The sequence below is a fragment of the Canis lupus genome, chromosome 10 (assembly GCF_003254725.2).
Source record: "Canis lupus dingo isolate Sandy chromosome 10, ASM325472v2, whole genome shotgun sequence".
NCBI classification, from domain to species: Eukaryota; Metazoa; Chordata; class Mammalia; order Carnivora; family Canidae; genus Canis; species Canis lupus.
In genome coordinates, this window is record NC_064252.1 from 41,618,281 (window position 1) to 41,638,906 (window position 20,626).

General features: G+C 44.0%; 1 protein-coding gene across 3 annotated transcripts in view; it reads right to left on the bottom strand.

Moving 5' to 3' along the window:
* Positions 1–3,746: 3,746 nt before the first annotated feature.
* Positions 3,747–20,626, bottom strand: part of IL1RL2 (interleukin 1 receptor like 2) — a 43,999-nt gene continuing 27,119 nt past the window's right edge. For all 3 annotated transcript variants that reach the window (XM_025463490.3, XM_035696179.2, XM_025463498.3), the window contains exons 9-11: positions 20,347–20,490; positions 11,282–11,443; positions 3,747–9,700 (exon numbers count right to left, since the gene is read on the bottom strand). In XM_025463490.3, coding sequence (XP_025319275.1) covers positions 9,336–9,700; positions 11,282–11,443; positions 20,347–20,490 — 671 coding nt within the window. In that variant the 3' untranslated portion in view covers positions 3,747–9,335. The remainder of the gene's footprint in view (positions 9,701–11,281; positions 11,444–20,346; positions 20,491–20,626) is intronic.

A 20,626-nucleotide genomic window follows, 5' to 3' on the forward strand; every position in this document is an offset into this window, starting at 1 on the left:
TGTATTTTCCCGGTTTTTTTTATTTGGCACGTATAAACATAAGGTGGAACTACTCTATAATTAACTCTACAAAGTATGTAAGATAATTTTAGGCTTGCCATATTCACAGCAATACCAACAACCAGTTTTTGTCTAGGGCTCAAAGTGCTTTTCACATATATTGGTAACCACACTACCAGGGAAATGTTATTCTCCTCTGGATTCTGGAACTGAAACACTGTGGCTGATGGAGCAGAGAGATCAGATCCCTTGAACCCATAGTCTGCCTCTCTTTTCTCCTCTGCAAAGTGGATCAACGCCTGCGAAGCATGTAGAGCTCCACAAATTAAACATCATCATCATGAGCATTAATGCAGTCATGACAATAAATAAGTGCAAAATAATAATTACAGTAAAAACAACACTACGGCTAAGAGGGTATTATTATTACAATGTAATAAGAGCCAATGTTCATTGAAGTCTTACTGGGTGCCAATAAGCATTTTAGTTGTTGGTTATCCTATAGCGTAGGTACTTTGATTCCCCCTTTTTACACACAAAGCTACTGAGGCACAGAGTTTGTGACTTGCCTGAGGGAATCGCCCATCTCCCAGGTGTACTCAGTTAGTAGGTGGTGGAGTTGTGACTGCGGCCCAGGCAGTCTAAGGTCGGGGCAACTTTCCGGAACCACCACGCTTAGACCCCTGGCTCTTGGACACAGAAGAAGGAGGACCTCCCCCACCCCCTGCCCCCCACTCTGGGACAGGCTGCTGCTGTCCCAGAAGCCCAAAGGAGCGCAGTGACAAAGAAAATGGCCCTATCACAATTCCCACGGCTGAAGAAGAAGAAAGATATTCTTGGCCTTAAATTAGAGACCCTGGGGAAGCCCACGGAGTTCCCTTGCGTGCCCACCTGTGAACCCCCATTTCTGCCTCTGCAGGTGGGCTGAGCGAGTGGAGGGCATTGCCTCGGCCGCCAGCAGAGGGCGCACTGGCGCCGTGTGCGGTTGGGGGGAGGTGAGCTGTCTCCTTATTTTTTCGTTTTCTTTCTTTTTTCTTTTTTTCTTTTTTGGCCAGGTTAAGGCATGAGTTTCACTTTCTCCTTGTGTCTCTTGAGAAGGCATGCTTTTCTCTTTCTCAGGGTTTGTCACCCAAGGGGCTGCTTTCTTTTCCTCTAGGTGTCATCCTTTTACACAGGCAGGAAATTATGTTCATTTCCAACTGCTGCTGGGGAGAGACTTCTGCTGTCCTGCAGTCGTTTAAAATAACAAACAAAGCTAATTGACCTGGAAGTTAGATAATCAAAGAAGAGCCATGATAAGTTCTCGATGAAGTCTTGTTGATTAAAAAAAAAAGCAGAATGTCATGATTGACCGGGTCACCAACAGTCGGGGAAGCTGGAGCCACGTTTTACAAATTGCTTTGGAAACAGAGAAGTCGGTCATTAAACAAGTTGGTGGGCTGTGACTTGCATTTCGAAAAACTGAACCAGACTAGAACAAAATAGAATTGAACCCAGAACAAGAAACAGAGTTTCTTTTCCATTCTATGTATATGTGTGTGTGTGTGTGTGTGTGTGTGTGCTGAGTTACAGTATAAAATGTTAATAATCCTGTAGTTTCCTGTAGTTTTCAATTCTCAAAATATTTGGTAGCATATGCCAGCATTTCACCTATAACCTAAGTTTAAGGACTCCAAGTTATGCACCTCTGGCCTGTCTTGCACGTGGCTCTGTCTGCAAAATGGTGAGAATAAAAGGTGAGTCGTTGCTCTGGCCACCTTTGATAGATGTATCGAAAAATCATCCAGGGATACCTGGGTGGCTCAGCGGTTGAGCGTCTGCCTTCAGCTCAGGGCATGATCCTGGGTCCTGGGATCAAGTCCTACATCAGGCCTCCCACAGGGAACCTGCTTCTCCCTCTGCCTGTGTCTCTGCCTCTGTCTCTCTCATGAATAAATAAATAAAATCTTTTTTAAAAAAGAAAAAGAAAAATCATCTAGCCCATGTCCAAGCCTCATGTCTTACAAATATTTTCATTTTCTAGAAAGATGCTAACCAGAGTGGGGGTGGTGGTGATAAGGAGAAGGCAAGTACATCCCGCCGATAACATAGAAGGTAGGAAATAGGGAGCAAGGAGGGTCAGAGAAATGAGGGTGTGATGAACCACCACAACGAAACCTTTGGTCTCCAGGGTTCTCCAAATAAGTTCAAGGGCAATGTGAATAAATCAAATAAAACAGTAGGCGTCAGTGACTCAGATTAAGAAGTAATACAGCTACTGAATAAGACAAGGGAAAGTCACTATGCATCATTCTCACGTTTTTCTGTAACTATAATTACAGCTTGGGATTCACCCCGCTTTTCAGCTGGCACAACCACCAGGGTGGTATAATCAAGTTAGAAATATTTGAATGGTGACAAACAGGTTACTTGGTTGTAGTAGAAAAGGGTTTTTAATTTCTAGATTGATTTTGTTTAAATGTCATTTTCATATGAGTTCTAAACAAATAAAACTATGATTTGTATTTCAAAGGTGAGAATGAAATTCACTTGATGGACTTCTGATAGTTCCGAGACTTACAGCTTAGTGTCTTCATGTGGGCAGACAGGGGAAGGGGTATACACTGTACCAGTACAGGCTTCGGGTAGGATTGAGCCTCCCATGGCCCATAGTGATGCCCCACCAGCTCTGACCACATCCAGGTCTCCCCCCAGGACTGAGCTACTAGAATCCCCACACCAGCCCCACTGCTCAGCAAGAAATTGGCATCACGTAGGAGAGAAGAAACAGAGCAAAACACAGCATACTCCGGGAAAACGCTTTGGAGCAAGGTCTTTCAGCTGAGTGGGAGAGTGCACTCCTGTCTCCCTTGAGCCCATTCTGGGCCTGAATTGGAAAAGATGTGCTTTCTCCTCTTCTGAAGTGGTGGGAGGTGAGGGCTGAGTAGTCTGATGGAGACAAGAAAACCTCCATCTTATAGTCCAAACCATCTGATGCTGTATCCCTGTGGATTCCATTCTTCTGTTATCCCTTCTCCTCCTGTACAAACTTTTGAGGCCTTGGCAGATGTCAGCTGTGCTCATAGGAATTAGTCAAGGGTCGATAGGCCAGAGCATCCAAGGTGGGCAAGTGGCAACTGTTGTTAATAGGAGAGCCTCTGAAGGACAAGAGCCGGGGCTACAAGATCTAATTTCCCTTCTTAAGGGGAAAATCTTTCTCTCTCTCTCTCTCTCTCGTCTCTCTCTTTCTGTCTCTCAGATCAGATGACCAGGGTTTGATTTTATTAAAGCAAATGACAGGATGCCTGGGTGGCTCAGTGGTCGAGCATCTGCCTTTGACTCAGGTCATGATCCCAGGGTGCTAGGATCAAGTCCCACATCAGGATCCCCAAAGAAAGCTCCTCCCTCTGCCTGTGTCTCTGCCTCTGTGTCTCTCATGAATAAATAAATAAAATCTTTAAAAAATAAAATAAAGCAAATGGCAGCACCCTTTCGAAGCTAGCTGGGTATGGAGGGAAGAAGGGTTCCCATCTGTCAAGGGCCCCAGAAGAATTCCATCTGAGATAGGTGGCCTCCAGCCATTCAGACCCAATGCTCTGCAGCTGTGAGAGCCAGTGCGCATCTCCTCCCTCACCCCCGACACTTACGCTAGATGTCATGGATTTGCCATTGATAGAAGACTCTTTAATTCTAAGGAAACCAGGGTAAATTTTTCTACTTTCTTGATTTTCCAGACATAGCCCTGGATAAATCAACCCAACAAAGTGTGTGTTGAAGGAAAGTTTATTGAAAAATGAATCGGCATCAAGAGCCAAGGAAAGGTCAATGGATTCCAAAGGCTCTGAGGGACAGTGGCCCCCAACCCCATGTAGGTCAGATGGCTCCTTATAGTTCTGTGAGGCACGCCGAGCACTTTCGCCTCTGTGTCTTCATCTTGTTTGACCTTCTGGGAAAAGACCAGACCTTCCTGGACCCTTATTTGATGCGACCCAGTCTTCACTCAGGACTTTCTCATGAATAGACTCATGGTATTTGAGGGGAGAAATCAAAGGAAGTGGGTTCTGGGCTGACTCAGTCATTATAGGAAGGTGAGCCAAAAGGTGACTGAGGGGTTTGGCACCTGTACTTCATATTTTCTCTGACCCATTCACCTCTCACCCCTGCCCCCAGGATAGCCTGAGGAGAACTGGGGCCCACACCCAAAGAATGGGGATAAGGCCCCATTTACCTCAGCCCCACCGTAGAAACATGAGAGAATTAGTGGAGGCCTTCAGCTTTCATATAATCCACCTTTTGTCAGTTATCCACGGACATCTAACCTTCTTTCTTATGCAGACTTAGACATGAGTCCATCAGCTGGCAAATGTGTCTTAACCTTCGAAACACCATTTCAATGGCAAAGCCGAGCTAATTCAGTTATTTATATTTTTACCACACGGTATCCCATTATCCATTAAAAACTAGTAGAAATTAACAATGGAATTGTTGAAACTAGTAAACTAATACTAATAAAATTGAGGATGAGATGGGCATCACTGAGTATTCAGAATGGCAAATATTTAGTATGAGGCTTAACACTTCTTGATTACACAGCCTAATTATGTATCTAAATACTGAGACTTAATGTCAAAGAACACCTACAAAGCAGTGGAAATGCACATTTTGGGGACTGATTATGGATGAGATGGAGGAACCTCCGTGGAATTCCAGCACCCCTTCCCTGAAGTCTCCAATTGGAATCATCCCATTCTCTGACATGAGTAATTAATGGTTTCTCCATTTTTGGCCAAGGCCCAGCTACACAAACGCTACTTCAAGCCCTTCTCTCCCACCACCACCACCCCAACTGACAAGTGCCTCTGAACCTCTGCTACAGAAATTCTGGAAGGCTCTGAAGGAAACAGTCTTCAGGACAAGTTGTCAAGTCTCATTTGAGGAGTGTTCGGATGAAATTATGGCAAGAAGTGAACAATCCCAAGTACCATAACAGAGTGCTTGGAATCACAGCTGCTGAGTGTCTGAGGAAGAATTGAACATGGTCTGAGACATGATTGGACTGGCATGTGGCCAGGGGAGGAGTAACAGCGCTGTCCTCCGGAAGCCCAGGATAGGGACAGTATTATCAGTTGGGTCTCCTCAGCTCAGGTATTTCCTTCAAATACTCCTCTGGCCTGAGATATTGTGTGGTAGAATGAGTATGGCTAAAGGTTCCTGGCACCCACCTCCCAGGACCGGGCTTCAAAACTCTCTGAGCTCCCCACAATCAAGGCCAAGCAGTGAGTAAGGACAATAATCAAAAACTCCATTGGAATAGATATCCTGTGTGAATACCCAAGGATCAGGAAGGCTAGAGGTCCCTGAAAACATGGATGAGGATACATGGAAGAGGATACCAGCCAGCAGACAGGGCAGGGTGGTCTGGAAAGTTACTCCAGCCGAGTCCCCACAGCATGGGACATAGTCATAGACCCCAAAGATGCCAATATGGAGCACCCTGTCTCCAGGGGTATTTTTTTTGTGTGTGACTTTAAGAAGCTAGTAGAAAATTTAAGATGTTCCAAAACCATGAGCTCCCTAATGCAAAACATTCAGTGCCAATTGATTTTTTCCCCTTCAATTAAACCTCTTCCCCTGAATATCATGGCCAGAGTACTTTCAAGTATGTCCAATCTGTTCATAAATAACAACTATTTATCATACCCATACTCACATATGTTACATCTTTTATCCTCGTGTCATCCCTGAATGATGACAAGCTCAGAGAGGTTGACCAGATTCTCAAAAGCCCCACAGACAGTGGAAAAGTTGAGTTTCAAACACAAGCTTTTCCCCACGAGGCAGAGCCCCAGATCCCCAGATTCCCAAGTAGTGAGGCTCTGGGTAAGAGATGAAATTCAGTGAAATCCAATGCTAGATGTGATAAAGCTTTCCCAGGAAGGGACATAATATCCTCCATTGATGTCTCTCATTTAAAACCTCCAGCCAGTCAGAAGGATCCATTCAAGAAAGGTAAAAGTTATTGAAGGAATTCTTAATCTTGAATGTTAAATTTCATGTGAACTTAAATGCTACAGCTTTGCTTCCTGCTGAGCAAAAGCAAGACCAAACAATGGGAAGCCTGGGTGGCTCAGCAGTTAAGCATCTGCCTTTGCCTCAGGGCATGATCCTGGAGTCCCAGGATTGAGTCCCACATCAGGCTCCCTACAGCGAGCCTGCTTCTCCCTCTGCCTGTGTCACTGCCACTCTCTTTCTGTGTCTCTCATGAATAAATAAATAAAATCTTTAAAAAAAATACCAAATAAAACAAAAATATGTGCCCTCCTGACAAAGCCTTGAGTAAATCAAGGGAAATCACTCAGAAGTGATTATGTGTACTTCTAAAAGTCCATTCCAAGGTTTCTAGAAGTTAGTTCCAAAGAGTGGCAGTTGTCACAGGACTGAGAGGGTCAGAAAAGTTGCTGTAGGGTAAGAGCCACAGCACAGTGAGAAGGCAGAGTCATCTGTCCCAACTCTGCCATCAAGTATTTAGTTTACTCCTTTCACTTTTCGGGATCCCATCTGACTAGGATCTGTTTCCCAATCTTTCTCACATCACAGAGCACAGACTGATAAGGCCTACAGCTCCAGACACACTGTGAGGAAATATCTCAAGAGTAACTGTCCTTGAAGACCTGCAACTCATTTGTGGCGGACCAGTAAGGCAGCCCTGGGCTACATGATGACTAAAATAGGATGAAAATCTCAAATCTGTGTTACTTTCCAAACAACTTTCAGGAGGACCCCAAAAGGCTCACTCAGTACATTTATCACTGGACCTCTACATAGAGTCCCATAAAATTCTGAGATCACATCTTATAAGTACAGAAGTGAAAGTCCCTCTGGGGAAGGGGTCCTTTTCTCAGGGCCTGTGGACCTTTTTCTCCATTGAGGAGTTTGAAAAATTCTGTCAACCTTCTCAAAATGCAGTCAAAATTTCATGTGTATGTGCATTTTTTTTCTAGGGAGATATACACATCATTATATCAAATTATCAGAAAGGGCCACTATTTAAAAGGACAGAATTTACCAAGATAAGGCAAGCCTTATCCGTCTTTTAATACATGTGGCTGTATTGTACAAATCCTGATTCAGAGCACATGGTCTGTCACTAAGAGAATATATTCAAGCCTGAGAACACCAGCACCATGTCCAAATACATAAAATTCACTTGTTTTTCCAGCTGTAGGTGTTTCCAACCTACATATGTAGGTTCCATAAAAGGCTGGAACCCTTGAGAAAAGAAGCTTCTTCCATAGGACACAAAACATATTTGATAACAATAAAATTGCAATGTGCTGATTTAATTCATTAATGTTATCATGTTAATACACTTTGGCATGCTTTTAAACAAAAAGAAACATAGGGCACATACTGGAGAGGAAGGAAGTTTTTGACTTAAAAAATAATTCCAATTAAAAAAAATTCACCAATACTGCTGGCCTCCCATCTGCCATAGATCTTTTTTTTTAAGATTTTATTTATTTATTCATGAGAGAGAGAGAGAGAGGCAGAGACACAGGCAGAGGGAGAAGCAGGCTCCAGGCAGGGAGCCCAATGTGGGACTCGATCTGGAGTCTCTAGGATCAGGCCTTGGGCTGAAGTCAGTGCTAAACTACTGAGCCATCTGCCATAGATTTTCAGAAAATATCTTTGCCTCTGATGGAATGGCTTTTTTTTTTTTTTCTGATAGCCTCAACTTGTGTAGATATAGTCATTTGTTTATAAAATGTTAGTCACTGGAGAATCCTGGAGAACCTTTTCCTAAAATTCATAGGCATGCTGGGATGGCCTGACAGAGGACACATTCTATGGTCTCACCCTGTCTCCTGACTCATGGGGCTGCTCTGCCTCTCTTCATCCTCTGGAGAGAAAGGGCTTGGAAAGAAGGGGGAGGCTGTAGGGGATGGTTTCCACATAAGACAAAGTGAAGAGCAAAGTGCCTTCTCCAACATCAACAGCGATCTCCAGGTACTAAGCAGAGAAGAGAAATCTGAGGGGTGAGGGGGAACAGAATGAGGAACACATCAGAGGCCTATAAAGGAGGACACAGAGCTAACTGTTTCTGTTCCCTTCCCCCCCCCCGCCCCACACACTACTCTTTCCTGCATGCTGGGGTCTCTGTTCTCCCAACTCATTCCTCCTGCTCCTCTTCTCCCTTCCCCATCTCCTATCTTGCCCATTGGTCGACCCCCATCCAGCCTCCATGGACACTTCATCAGGGCCATGCTTTAGTTTGGGCCACCATCATGAGATACCACAGGCTGAGTGGCTTATAAATAACAGAAATGGTAAGGGACTTCTTGGGGTATCTTCCATGAGAGTACTATTCATGAAATTTCCACCCTTCTGACCCGATCGCCTCCCGAAGGCCCCAGCTCCCAAAACCATGACATTGGGTGTTAGGATCGCAACATGTGAATTTGCAGGACACAAACATTTTGACCACAGCAGGCCACTTGTTAGGGCTTGATATCATCAACCACAGAACAAGAGACTTGGACTCTTATCTAAGCTCCTCAGGTCAGAGTCTTTGAAAGTCATAATGAGTTTACAGCTAATTTTTAGCATCAAAAATCCTTGGGCCTTGTTTGCTAAGCCATAAATTGACTTGTGATGAGGGGATGCTGAAAGATTAATTTGTTTCACATGGCCTAGAATTGCATCATGTCCAGGTGCTAACTGTGTCTCTCACATGTTGCTCAGAATCCTGGCGTTCATAGGCCAGCTGGAAAAACAAGTGAAATGTTACTTATTTTGATTTGACAGATAAAGTCTTTCAAGGGGGCCCAATGGGAAGGTAGTTAATGGGCAATCCCAGTGGGGCCACACTTGTATGACCTCTAAGTGACTTCCAGTATCAGTGTACTAAGATTGTGGTCATGAAAAAAGTGCTGTTCTCCCTGCCAACCCTCCCTAGGACCACACATTGCCTCCTGCCATCCCTTGGCTTCCCTATCTGGCCCCATGGGTGTCACACTGTGCACCAAACTTCTTGACATCTCAACTGCCACTCTATAATCCTCCCTGTCCCATCCCCCAGGGGCTCACATGCTATATCTACTTTGTGTTCAGGGAGGGTTCATCAGACCCCATAAGTGAATGAGGGCCTCTTGGAAAGGTGACATCTTCCCCTAAAGGAGCTCTGATTAAAACGAGCAACAGACAGAGGCCCTGTTGCAACAAGTACACAATGGCAAGCTTCAAGTCGTCGGCCCAAATGCAATGCATCCTTGTCCAACCGTGAGCCACTCCATGCTGCCAACACCATCATGGGTAACCAACCCCACACCGGCCCCCCACTAGCCAGTCATGAGGTGTCAGGACGTGTGCTTCAGCAGCTGGGCAGAAGATGGTGGAAGCCTCTTGGGTGGCATGTGATACCTCACTTTTTTCCAGAACTTGGTCTTTGCACACTGTGACTGTTGGGTGATGTCCCCACTCCACTGGATGGCCCCGTGCTTCTGCTTGATGTACTGAATTGACTCCGGCATGGCTGTGTAGTCCTTGACTTTCTCCAGTTCAATCAGAATGACTTTCATCCCATCCTGGATGAGTGCGTTGTAGACTGCAATTTGTTCTTCTGACATGTTCTTTAACAAGTCAAAGCTCAGGGATTCGGGAACTAAGATGATGATCAGTCTCCTGCACAACTTGATATTTTCATCGATGACATTGGCCACAGCTGGAAATAAAGAAGATGTATACTATCTCATGAGTGAAACAGCCTCAATTCATCTCTGAGAATATTAGAAATGGGCCCTGGAAAGACAACATGGACTTCAGAATAAATGTGACTTAGGAATGGAGGACAAAAGCATTTTTTTTTTAACATTTATCATATCCTCTATGAAACCTTCCTGATTTTCCCTGAAGAATTGGTCCTTTGTGTTCGTAAGTCATATTTTTTGGTAGTTATTGACAGGTCACTTTCCTCTGCTCACTGGCTCCACCTCCAGACCACGACCTACTCAGAACAAGGATCTTATCATGCCTAACTTTGTGTCACCAACCTAACTAAAGGTCTAGTATATATTAAATAATGAGCACATTTTTTAAATAGATTTTAACAGGGAAAATATAGATAGCTCCAATGTTGTATTAATCTTATTTTGTGTTTTCCTCTTGTACTTTGTAGCTACTTAAATGCCCAAGATTTATAGGACTAATTTGAAACTAAATAACATTCCCTGAGAGTTCTTAAAATACCCAGCTATGGACAAAACTTGGTCTTTTTTAGCAATAAAGATTAACTTTTACTTCCTCCTTATTCTTCGAATACAAGACTAGACTGTGACCTCCCCAAGATCATGTTCTTCTCTTTGGTTTATTTTTACATTTTTAGTGCCTAGAATATTACCTGGCGCATAGCAGGTGCTCAATAAATATTTGCTGAATAAGTGAGTGAAAGAATATGCTGATGAAATGTGAGCTCTTCCACCTGTTTATGGCGAGCACTAGATCCAATTTTCATTTCCTAATGGAGGCTGATTTTATAACTTGAAAAGATGCGGGCTGAGATATAGTTGTCGCTCCCCGTGGATATGAGCAACCTACAAATCCAGCAACCTTTACAAATGACCCAGAACAGACCACTCTCAAATGTTGTACTCATGGTGTCCTCTTGACTAGTGGAGGATATTTATTTCAAATTTCAGCCATTTGTTGTATGGCATTCCAAGAAAGAAAACATGTAGGCCAAGAGGGAAACTTTATCTGTAGAATATCTGATATCCACTAAGCTCCATACTGGTCCCTGCTCAGGATTTACCTCATTTCATTCTCCCGCCCAGGTCAGGGAAGCATTCTCCTCCCCATTTGACAGATGAGACAACTGAGGTTCAGAGATGTCACCTGCATTGCCCAAAGCTGCACTCCTGTTCAGCAGGAGACGTAAATAAATAAACTCTATTTTATTTAGGTAGGAGAAGCCTGGGCAGTCAAGGTTTATAAAATCAGCATTAAACATGAGCTGATTTACATATTCAAACGGATGGAGAATAATCAGCTGTTAGTCTCAAAGACATGAGAGCAAATGACCTCTTTTCTCCTTTTGGTCTCTCAGCCAAGGCTGTCATCCGCCACCTGCTAATGTTACTCACAGTGAGAATCACATTATTTCAACCAGGAATCCCAGTTATCCTGTTACAGGCCTGAGTCTCAGGGACTGTGGGCTGAGCCCCCCACCCCACCATTTGTAAAGTGAAGGAAAAAAGAATTTCCCTTTCTTTTTATTTGCTGTTCTTCCATCTCACTCAAAGCATACCTTGTCCAGGAAACTCATCCCTGCCAAATATGAATAACTTATATCCACACTGCCTCTCCAGCACCTCGGGCAGGATCTTCAACACCAGCGTGTCCACATCATGGCTCTGGATTTCTCCTTGAGGCTTGGGGTATAAGACATAGGCATCATACAGCTTGCCATCTGAAAAGGAGAAGGCATTATTCCTAGCAAATTATCTTATTTTAACAGAGCACAACTGAGTGGCTACCGTGATGTCCTCCTCCCTTGGGTTCAATGACTTCAGAGCGCCCGGTGGGCTGACCTGGTGCCAAGCATTGCCACACCAGGCTTCTCATTTTCTCAACACTGAATATTTCACTTCCTGCTCTTCTGCTTGCGTGGTTGGTCTTTTTTAGCAATAAAGATTATTGCTGGGGGACAAGCTGAATGCAATTCACATCTTTGTATCTCGATAGGTAAGGTGTTATTTTTTCCCTCCCTTTGGCTTCTTTGAGGATTTTTTCCCTTATCTTCGATTCTTTTGTAGTTTGAAAATGATATGCCTAGCTTTTTGTTTGTTTCTCCTGTTTGGTATTCTCTGAGCTTCCTGGATTGCGGTTTGGTGTCTGACATTAATTCGTGGAAATTCTCAGTCATTAGTGTTTCAGATACTTTGTTCCTTTCTCTCTTTCTTCTCCTTTGGTGTTCCCATCACACTTATGTTACACCTTCTGTGGTTGTCCTACACTCATTGGACACTTTGTTCTCCCCTCCTCCCCAGTCTTTGTTCTCTTTCTTTACATTTTTGGAGGTTTCTAGTGTAATATCCTCAAGCCCAGAGAGTCTCTGCTCAGCCATGTCCACCCCACTAACAAACCCATCACAGGCAGTCTTCATTTTTGTTACAGTTTTTTTTTAATTGCTAGCTTTCTTTTTAGATCTTTTTAGGATTTTCATCTCTCTGCTTATATCACCCATCTGTTGTTGTATACTGTCTGCTTGTATGCATTAGATCTCTTGGCATACTTACTGATCATGGATGCTTTAAATTTCCAGTCTGATCATTCCAACATCCCTGCCATTTCTGGCTCTGATGTTTGCTCTGTCTCTTCAAATTGTGCATTTGCCTTTTAATATGCCTTATACTTTTTCCTGATAGCTGGATAGAATGTACTGGCAAAAGAAAGTATATGGATGCCGATACTTGGTGTCCCTGTGCCTGATTCAGCGGTTGAGCATCTGCCTTTGGTTCAGGGAGTGATGCTGGGGTCCTGGGATCGAGTCCTGCATCAGACTCCCTGTGGGGAGCCTGCTTCTCCCTCTGAATGTGCCTCTGCCTCTCTGTCTCTTATGAATAAGTAAATAAAATCTTAAAAAAAAAAAAGAAAGTATAAACTGGCCTTTAGTAACATGGTGATGAGGTGTGTGGGAAGGGGAGGGTATGGTCCTGTGATTGGCTCTTTTAGTGACTCTGAACTATGAACATCACAAGCATTTCCCAGTTTTTTATCCCCACTTAGGTGGGGCAGGATGGCCAGATTGGGCTGGAGTTGGGTATTTCCCTCTGCACAGGTCATTTAGGCTCTGATAATACACTAGTGGGCAAGGCTTTCATTAACTAGTTTATCCTAAGGGCAGACCTTGTTAATAAGAACAATGCTCTAGGTAGGGTATTTCAGAATGATTTTTCTACTCCCTCTGCTGGAAGCACAAGGAAATTTTTCTTTTCTTTTTCTTTCTTTTTTTTCTTTTAGATTTTATTTATTTATTCATAAAAGGCAGACACACAGGAAGAGGGAGAAGCAGGCTCCCTATGGGGAACCCAATGTGAGACTCGATCCCAGGACCCTAGGATCACACCTGAGCCAAAGGCAGACGCTCAGCCACTGAGCCACCCAGGTGTCCCCAAGGAGACTTTTCTTTGATATTTATGGTCAGAATCAGGTCAGGCTTCTAGGGGTAAAACTCATAAAGTGTGGTTTTTGACCCCTTCTAACTAGGTCCCCCTAAAGATTTTAAGTCTCAGATTTGTCTACATTGAGCCTCCAATGATTTGTCAGTTATGGTTGATTTTCCTGCCCCTTCATCTTTGACCTATGAGGAAGATGGTCCTATCCCTGTTACATAAGAAACACGTCTCCAAAGTCACACAGCCCCAAGTCCAACCTGACTCCTTTGACTCTAAGTCCACCCCTCCACATGGTGAAAATGAGAATTGAAAGCAGGAGTCTCCATCCATGTCGCTCTTGATGGGTCCTGTGCATAGGACTGTCATAACTGCACCAGGCAAAATGGGCCAAGTCTCTCGTGATTCAGACCACCCATGAATTTCATCAGTGCAGTTGCACACAGCATTGTAGAGACCAAGCCTCTTAGCAAACTCCAGGAATCTGCTGTGCAGTACAGTGAGGTCCAACACAACAGCCCATTTCGTCATCACCAAAATGATCCAAGCACTCATTGAGCAACCCACCACATGTAACAGTCACTGTGCTCACCCCTGTACAGATGAACAGGACTCAAGGTCTAACTGGAAAGACCATTCAGAGACTTGGAAGTAAAAACACGGGGTGCTACAAAGATAACAAGTGGCTGAATGAACCGGAGAGACAGAAAGAATCCGAATTCGCTGAAGCTCTTGAGGAAAATTCACAAAGGATGGAGGCACCTCCTGGATTTTAAAGGGTTTGGGGGGAAATGTGACACTAGAAATGGAGGGTAAAGAGGCCAACAAAGAGAAGAGCTTGGATAGGGAATGCTTATACTCTGCTCCGGGGTCATAGAATGAGTAAGAAGCTGTAGCAGGGCTCAAAGGTTTGAGTGAGCCTCTATTAGAAAATGTGATCTAAAAAAAAAAAAAAAAAAAAGAAAAGAAAATGTGATCTTTTTTGAGCTCCAAGCTATTTGAAAATTCACAGCCAACCTAATGGGACTCAAGAGGGAGCCATTCCTTTCTATTCCCTTTTTCTGAAAGTTTGTTTGATTGACCAGACCTGAAAAGAGGGCTGGCTCTGAACCCTACCACCCCCTGCCCCAAAGAAAAAAAGTAAAATCTTGTATACTTCTAGTTTTTGTCTAAATAATAGTACAGATGGTCCCCAACTTCAGATGGTTAGACTTAACAATTTTTTGCCTTTATGATGGTACAAAAGTAATACACATTCAGGAGAAACTGCACTTCACATTTTGAATTTTGATCTTTCCCACATGAGTGATGTGCAGTCCTATCCTCTCTCTGATGCTGGGCAGCACAAAAAGCCACACCTCCGACTCAGCCAGGCAATCTCGAGGGTCAACAATCGATATACTGACAACCATCCTGTACCCACACAGCATGCTGTTTCCCACCTTCAGGGCAGTATTCAATCAATCGCATGAGACAGTCAACACTTCATTAAAAAATAGGCTCTGGTTAGAGATTTTGACCAACTGTAGGCTAATATAAGTATTCGGAGCACGTGTAAGCCAGGCTGGGCTAGGCTGTGATGTTCTCTGAGTTACCTGCATTGAATGCATCTTAAACTTAGGAAATTTTTAAACGTATGATGGGGCTATCAGGATATAACCCCATCATAAGCCAGGGAACATCTGTAGTTATATATGTACAGAACTTCAGAGTTTATGTGTAGCCTTTTCTCATTCCGTAAATTCTCACACCAACCACCACTGACAACTTTTGAGTCTCTGCCCACCATTCCTGGCCATCCTATGGGAAATGGCAATGCACACACATGCGCACACATGCACACCCTTCCTCAGTCTCCCCACCCCCTATCATGACAGGAAGCCATGTGGGAATGGGGGCTCTTTTTGGAGTGGTTCCACCCTCAGTGCAGAGCAGGACCTGAGACAGAGGAGGTTCTATCGGTAGTTGCCAAATGTCTGAAAGGAGCTTGATTTTAAGAGGCTCAAGGAGGTTGTTATATCTACATGGGAGAGAGAGAAGTTTTAGACCACATGCAAATTCAGCTTTTTAATAAATTAGGGTCAGAAGGCAGGTACCAAAGGGATGATCGTTAATTTGGGTCTAAACTCCTTCTGTAACATCGTCAATGTGACTAGTCCATACTGCCACTCCGTAAGTGGATATTCTTCTGAATTAAATTTCATGTCATACACATGACTTTCTAAAGCCAAGGGAAACACGAAAAATACTTTTTTAAGATTTCATAAAGGTTTTGTTTTTAAACATTTGAGAAAAATTAAATTTCCTCACTTAAAAATATGATGATATTTATCCTTTTATGATAAAAGGTTGGTTGAGCTGGTACTCTCCCTGCCACATAGCAAAGCCTCCCCAGTAAGTACAGTATTTCTTGGTCTATAAACTGTAGCAAGCATCCGTGTTCATCACCACCTCTGTCTGAAACCCTGCCATTGGTATCTCTCTTCTCTCAAGCTGTTTCTGTTTCTCATTAAAAAAAAAAAAAAAAAAAAAAAAAGGAGGGGGGAAGGAACTGTTTGTTGAGTGAATTTTCCCTTTTGACAGTGTTCCATGTTCCCTGTTTTTAAACAGGGTGTCTGAAAATAGAGGTGCTCCATGGTGTGCAAATGCAGACTCCGAGACAGAAGAGATTTGAGTAGCAAGGGATTCTCAAACCTTTTAGAAAATCAAACTATAAAATGTTCCCAATTGTTTGGTCATCTTTTTTTTTCTTTCTATGCTCTGGAGTAGAAATGTTACCTTTGTGGCTTGTTCTCAAAATGCAGTGGGTTCTCGCCAACTTGCAAATGATCAATTCCTCCTTTATTGACCAATAGAGCAAAAAAAACAAGCTATGGCCATTTAGCTTTTTGAGTCGGCCTGTGGTTTGGAAGGGCGTTCTAAGACAACTGCCTGCCAGCACATCACGGCTCTGCCTGTCACGATCATGGTGAGTGTCACATTTGTACCATCGAATCACATGTAAGGAACTTGAGGCAGACAAGGCTGTGCTATTTCTCTGGTCTTGCAGCTGCCAAGTGCACAGCCTTGGTGCAAACCCAAGTCCACCACTCCCTGTGGTGTGGCTGAGATGAAAATCGGGAGGAGGAAACTTCACAAAGTGTGTATCCTTGATTAGTCCTGTGCAAGTGTGTTAGACGGCATTTAAAAAAAAAAATAGCCTCAGCAGTATTTCCAGTTCCACATGCTCATTCAGAAGTGACCACACCCCCCTCCACACACACACACATACACACACAAAGAGGTGGAATCTATTTCCACTCCCTTAAAATTGTCTAGGACTCTGTAGCTGCCCTGACCAGTAGAACTGACATTAGAAATTTAGGATCTGAGTCATAAGAAAAAATACTGCTTTTCCTGGCTCTCTTGTTCTTGGAATGCTAGCGCTTGGAAGCCAATCAACCTGCCATGAAGAAGCCCAACGTAGCCCACACAGAGACCGCATGGAGTGCTGCTGGGGAAACTGAGGCCATCAACTGATAGGCAAAATCAACTGCCTGTCCTCCACCTGGGTTCCCAGACATCATGGAGCTGGGACAAGCCATCCCCACTGTGACTGTCCACATCCTGACCCACAGAACCCACCAGCAAAATAAATGGTTGCTCTATGCTACAAAGCTTATAGGTAATTTGCTTCCTGGCCATAGTAACTACAAGAGCAATTGGGAAGGTAACAATGAATGGCATAGATAATGATGAGCTTGACATGCCCCCCAACTGTCTATTTCACCCAGAAAACTGTAGAAATGTAGCCCTACTAGGAAGTTCTTTGAGGAAATGGCCTGGGGGCAGATACTCCCACAGCCTGCCTCTATCTAGCAGTGGGGTGAGGTTTATCTAGGTTCTAGCCAAGCTCCTTCTATTTCCTGAGGGGATTCAGTCCTATTTTTGATAAAACATCTGCATATGCCTTTATTGGCCATTGGCAGAAATACAATGTATTGTATATGTTAAGGTTTATGAGAGATTGCTTTTAAAGATTATTCTATCCCCTCTTACTTTCTTTTCTTAGGTTATTGCTAAATTTCAAAAGTAGTCAAATCGGACCAATGGAAAAATCAAACAAAATCAATTTGGCCTTCACATGTTTTTGTTTTTTTTTGTTTTGTTTTGTTTTTTTTACCTCAACTGCACGAAGTTTGGCATTTTAGCCCTAACATGGAAGACACTAGAAGAAAAGCCACATTAAACACGCTATACATTTACCACAGGAATGTTGTTGTAGACAAGATTCATTATGTTCATTACACCCTTTAAACATAAACTTTTCCTTGGAAAATTGTCCCAGAAAAAGCCATGTGCTGTCATGAGTAATTAAAGGGTATTTGTGAACAGCACACAACACATCCTGTCATTGCTTTTGCCTTTACTTCTAAAGCCAATTCATCTCGAAAAAGTGTCCAAGATTTGTGCTTAGTCCTATCTCCAAGCTTCATTTCACCATTTTACCTTCTGTTCACTCCACCTTCTTTTTGTTTTTCATCGTTCCATTCTAGAGGCATGTTCTCCACAAACCTGTTAGGAAGGTAGTGAGACATATGCAAATCTCCCCAGGAGATGTGCAAGCTCACCCTTGTATTTTGGGACACACAAGCATACCTAGAAGGAGAATTTTTAAAGTAGCTCCTATAATTTACTGGAGAACATACAGAACTCGTGGAGTAGGACTGTCAGTGACTCAACAAAACTGTGAGCTATTGTATCCACCTATTACTCATGTTACAAAGCATAACTAATCCAGTTGGAGAAATGATTTACCATAAGAAGGACACAATTGATCGATTTCCTCATTTGTATTTGCCACCCCTTGCTCCACAGTTTCCCCAATAAGCCAGGAAATATCCCCCAGGATCACAAGGCTGGAAATAGCACCCGGGACAGATCTTAAGTCTCATCGCTAGCTCATTGTCAAAGCCAACACTCAGACAGGAATTACGGGGTAGTTCTCTAGGTGAAGCTGCAGAGATTTAGTCATAAAGTACGCAAGTACTTATCTGAATTAAGGGGGAAAAAAAGAGGAACCCTGGCTGACTGTGAGCCCCTATGTCCAAATTCGCAGCCTGAATTTGGGCTGGAGCCTGGTCTCAGCAGAGGGTGGGGCTCCCTGTGTCTCTCATCTGCTCAGCTCTGCTGCTCACCCCCTGCTTTGGGGTGAATCACTATTCCTTCTTTCTCTTCCTGCTAAACTCGACCTCACCAGCAAGCAGCTGCACAGGCCCTTGGCTCTCATGCTCCTGGGAGTCATGGTGAGTCAGGGAGTGAGACACGCACCAGGACCAGAGATCTGGGAACACCACTCACGCCCCTGCAGGTTCCAGTCAGTTGATAAGCAGAAAGCCGGCGGATTGCTCACACGCCTGTGTCAGAAAAGATAAGTGGTGGTGCACTGGCCTCCTCTGCCACAGATGCAGGTGGGAGCATAGCCACGGGGAGGCTCTGCGGGGACCCCCGCCCCAAAGACAGACCCCCACACACACCCAGCTGACTGTCCACAGCACTAGGCTGCTTCACGTTGCACTTGATGTGCAGTCGGGTTTCCACGACTGAATTTTGCCCTCAAAAAAGAATGCGTTGCCTCCTACGTTGCTCAATGACTGCCAATTTTGAATTCTGAAATTGAACTTAAAAATAAAGCCCAAGTTAGGGCATCTGCTGCAATTTGCACTGTGTGTTGTATATGCAAACCTGGCACCTGACGTGAATAATACCCTTCTTAGTGGTAGGTACTAATAAAACGTGTTTGGACACCCACTTCTCTGAATTCTAGCTCTTGTCCACATTGCTAGTCTCTGGATTTGAATGGCGTAAATGAATTTCCATGCACATGAAATGCATAGACTTCTCTCAGCCATGTATTAATTTTCCATCCAATCAGGGGACATTAAAGCAGACATAATACTTTTTTCAAAGCCTTAATAGATCACACCATTCTGAGACAACAAGAAAATAGCACAGACTTTTAAAAACCACCATGGTTGGCAGGGGTGGTGGCTCAGTGGGTTAAGTGTCCGACTCCTGATCTCAGCTCAGGTCTTGATCTCAGGGTCGTGAGTTCAAGCCCTGCATCGGGGCTTGAAAAACCCCACCACCTTGATGGGAAGTGCCTATTCCTCAGTTTCAGGATCACACTCAGGCATTTGTGTGTTCAGACGTGCTGCCAGGACGTCTGCTGAACAGACCACACTGAAACCTGGGGCAGAGTGGCAGAGGCAGCTGGCTCTGGCCCTCAGACAACAAGATGCCCCTTGTGCCCCAGGTCCTTGCTCAGGGTGTTCCTGGACTTCAACTCAATTGTGGCTACAAAACTCTGTGAGGCAGGGTCTGGTCATTTTCTACCCCCCACCCCTTTCCTCTGTCCCCTCTTCTCTTCCTCCCTTTCCTTCCCTCCTTCTTTCCTCCCCACCCTCCTCCCTTCTCTTCTTTCTTCCTTGTTTTTTTCTTTCATTCTATAGCCAATACTTCCTAAGATCATATGGAAGTAAGTGGAGAACCAGACGCAAACCCCAAGTTTCTCTCCAGCCTTGGGAGTCAGGGACTTAAATCTTCCAGGCAGAGATGCCCGGGTGGCTCTGTGGTTGAGCACCTTCCTTAGGTGCAGGGCATGATCCCGGGGTCCTGGGATCGAGTCCCATATCGGGCTCCCTGGAGAGAGCCTGCTTCTCCCTCTGCCTGTGTCTCTCATGAATAAATGAATAAAATTTAAAATCAATCAATCATTCCGTCAGGCATCAAGTACCCAGTCTAGAAAGAGCTGAGCCACAGGCAGCTCATCACTCTCCATACCATAAACTCTGCTTCTACGCCCACGGTGTTGAATATGTATTGCAGATGGAGAGCACACTGTTGCTCTAGGAGAAGCTGTCTTCTTTGGCAAACAGCAGAAGATGTGAGAACCTCTCTGAAATGGTCACAGTGGGACCCAGAAGATGATGTGCTCCTGCTACTTAGCAAAGATTTGCTCAGCCACGATTAGCCCACAAGCCTCATTTGACTAAACGATCCTGGTGACCGTGGAGATGTTCCAGGGAGAGCCCTTCTTCCAAATTTGCCAACAACTCGAAAGGCAAGCTAGTAAAATAGGATCAAGTGTATTTACAATGGTTATATAGATGAGCAGATGCCAAGTAGGAGGCATTCTTCAGTGGCTCCCCACGCTTACCTTCTTTGGTCCCAGGAGAATGGCAGGCACTCCGATACCAGAGTACAATGTCAATCTTAAAAATGTTGTAGATGTACGTGACAGACACCGCTGCACCTACCAAGGCGAGAAGCCCTCCTATCAAGTAGGCTCGAACATCTGGAGCTACAAAAGACAGCAAATAAATATATAAATAATCAAATGATAATTATAGTACAAAGAGTCAATTACATACTTTACTTTTTACAGATCACGTTACAAACGCCAAATGGAAACATATTAGAGGTCAATGAGGATACTG